Source organism: Chrysochloris asiatica, unplaced genomic scaffold, assembly GCF_000296735.1.
Source record: "Chrysochloris asiatica unplaced genomic scaffold, ChrAsi1.0 scaffold00174, whole genome shotgun sequence".
Taxonomy (NCBI): Eukaryota; Metazoa; Chordata; class Mammalia; order Afrosoricida; family Chrysochloridae; genus Chrysochloris; species Chrysochloris asiatica.
In genome coordinates this window covers 7499555-7501499 of record NW_006408692.1, presented here as the reverse complement: position 1 = coordinate 7501499, position 1945 = coordinate 7499555, and the positions used below count along the sequence as shown (strand labels likewise).

The 1945-nt window shown below is 35.9% G+C and overlaps 1 protein-coding gene across 1 annotated transcript; it reads left to right on the top strand.

Moving 5' to 3' along the window:
* Positions 1-4: 4 nt before the first annotated feature.
* Positions 5-712, top strand: LOC102816660 (septin-10-like; the record flags this gene model as incomplete). The annotated part of the gene is made up of 1 exon (XM_006871818.1): positions 5-712. A coding segment is annotated over one exon (708 nt), but the record flags the coding sequence as incomplete, so codon positions are not given.
* Positions 713-1945: the final 1233 nt, after the last annotated feature.

The following is a 1945-nucleotide window of genomic DNA, read 5'->3' as shown; positions in this document are numbered from 1 at the left end:
CCAGTTCCCAATGGATGATGAAACAATTGCTAAAATCAATTCTTCAATGAATGCACATTTACCATTTGCTGTTGTAGGAAGTATGGATGAGGTAAAAGTTGGAAATAAGATGGTCAAAACTCGTCAGTATCCTTGGGGTGTTGTACAAGTGGAAAATGAGAACGACTGCAACTTCATAAAGCTGCAGGAGATGCTCATTTACACCAACGTGGAAGACCTGCGGGAGCAGACCCACAGGCGGCACTACGAGTTATATAGATGCTGCAAACAGGAAGAACTGGGCTTCAAAGACGTGGGCCCAGAGAACAAGCCCATCAGTGTTCAAGACGCCTACGAAGCCAAAAGGCACGGGATCTGCGGGGAGCGCCAGAGGAGGGAAGATGAGATGAAGCAGATGTTTGTGCAGCGGGTCAAGGAGAAGGAAGCCCTCTTGAAGGAAGCCGATAGGGAGCTCCAGGCTAAATTTGAACATCTTAAAAAAGTTGACCAAGAAGAGAGAATGAAACTTGAAGAAAAGAGAAGACTTTTGGATGAAGAAATAACTGCTCTTTCTAAAAAAAATGCTACCTCTGAAATGTATCAGAGCCAGTTCTTTGTTATGACTTGTAGCAATAAGGACAAGGATGGGAAGAACTCCCAATTTTATATGAGTCATTCTAGAACTGCGTGTCACAGAAGATCATTCCAAGTAAAAGTTTATCAAAAAAGTTAGAAGGATGCTTTGATTTTCTTTGCTGTTTTACTTATCAATTGTCTACCCTGGCCAGTGGACATGCCAACTACCATTCTGGAAAAATATTTTCAAATATCAGGTCAGTACATAAGCCAGAGTGGATGGTAGTACTTACGTACTCACTGTTGTCAGAAAATTGTCGCTGCTGGTTTGACATGAATCCAGATAGTTTTTCCTTATTGCCAATTCATGGTAACTTAGCAGTACACCACACCAAAGAAAAATGTCAGTCTGATTTAAAATCTCGAACTGCATATTAGGACTACCTGGTTGTGTTTATGTTCCAAGATGAACCTTTCATATATACTTAACTTTTAGGGAATATGTTTTCAAATGTAGTCTGTCTGAATCAGTCTAACTTTTGAAAAGTTTTATAGAGATTCTTAGATTTTGATATGATTATCTAGTTGGTCAAGTACCCTAACAAAACCTTTATATCAAGTGATAGAACACAACAATCTTCCAGGCTTCAGTAGGATTTATAGAGGGTGATCTATTGAAACAAAGTATGTCTAAAGGTAAAAACATACAGGCATATAAATTTCTTTCTGTATAAATGCCTTTTGAAACATTGTTTTCATTAGAATGTATCTTATGCTTGTTAAAAACACGTGTCTTCTAAGGAAAAAATAATGAAGTTGAATCATTGTATTCTAGACCTTGTTTGTTTTTTAAAAAATGATTCTGAACATCTGAATAGTAACTATGTGTAAAAATCCAGGTAGTTCACATTTCAAGAGATATTTGTATTCAAAGTACTTTCATAGTATTCCCAGAACAAGTAAATGCTTTCTAGCCTTTTCTTAACAGTTTGCATGAATACATATATACGTAACGGATATAGAGTTCCTCATTTTTTGTACTTGAATACTTCTAATTAAAGCTGATATTGTACTTTTGAAAAATAAAATAAGTCTGCATATTGATTGAAAGAAAAAAATGAAAGGAATACAGTCATTGTGCCAAAATGAAATGGTTGATGTTCTGTCATTTCAAGAGGTAGTGTATGATAAAGAATGATGGTACTGAAGAAATAAGTCCAAGCTGTACTGAAGACATTAGCGAAAAATAAGGATCCAAGAATTGATGGAATACAAACTGAAATCTTTCCACAGACTGATGTAGCACTTGAAACTGTCACTCCACAGAATGTTGAAATCATAGAATAATATCACATGCAAGTAAAATTTTGCTGAAGATAATTTTAAAACA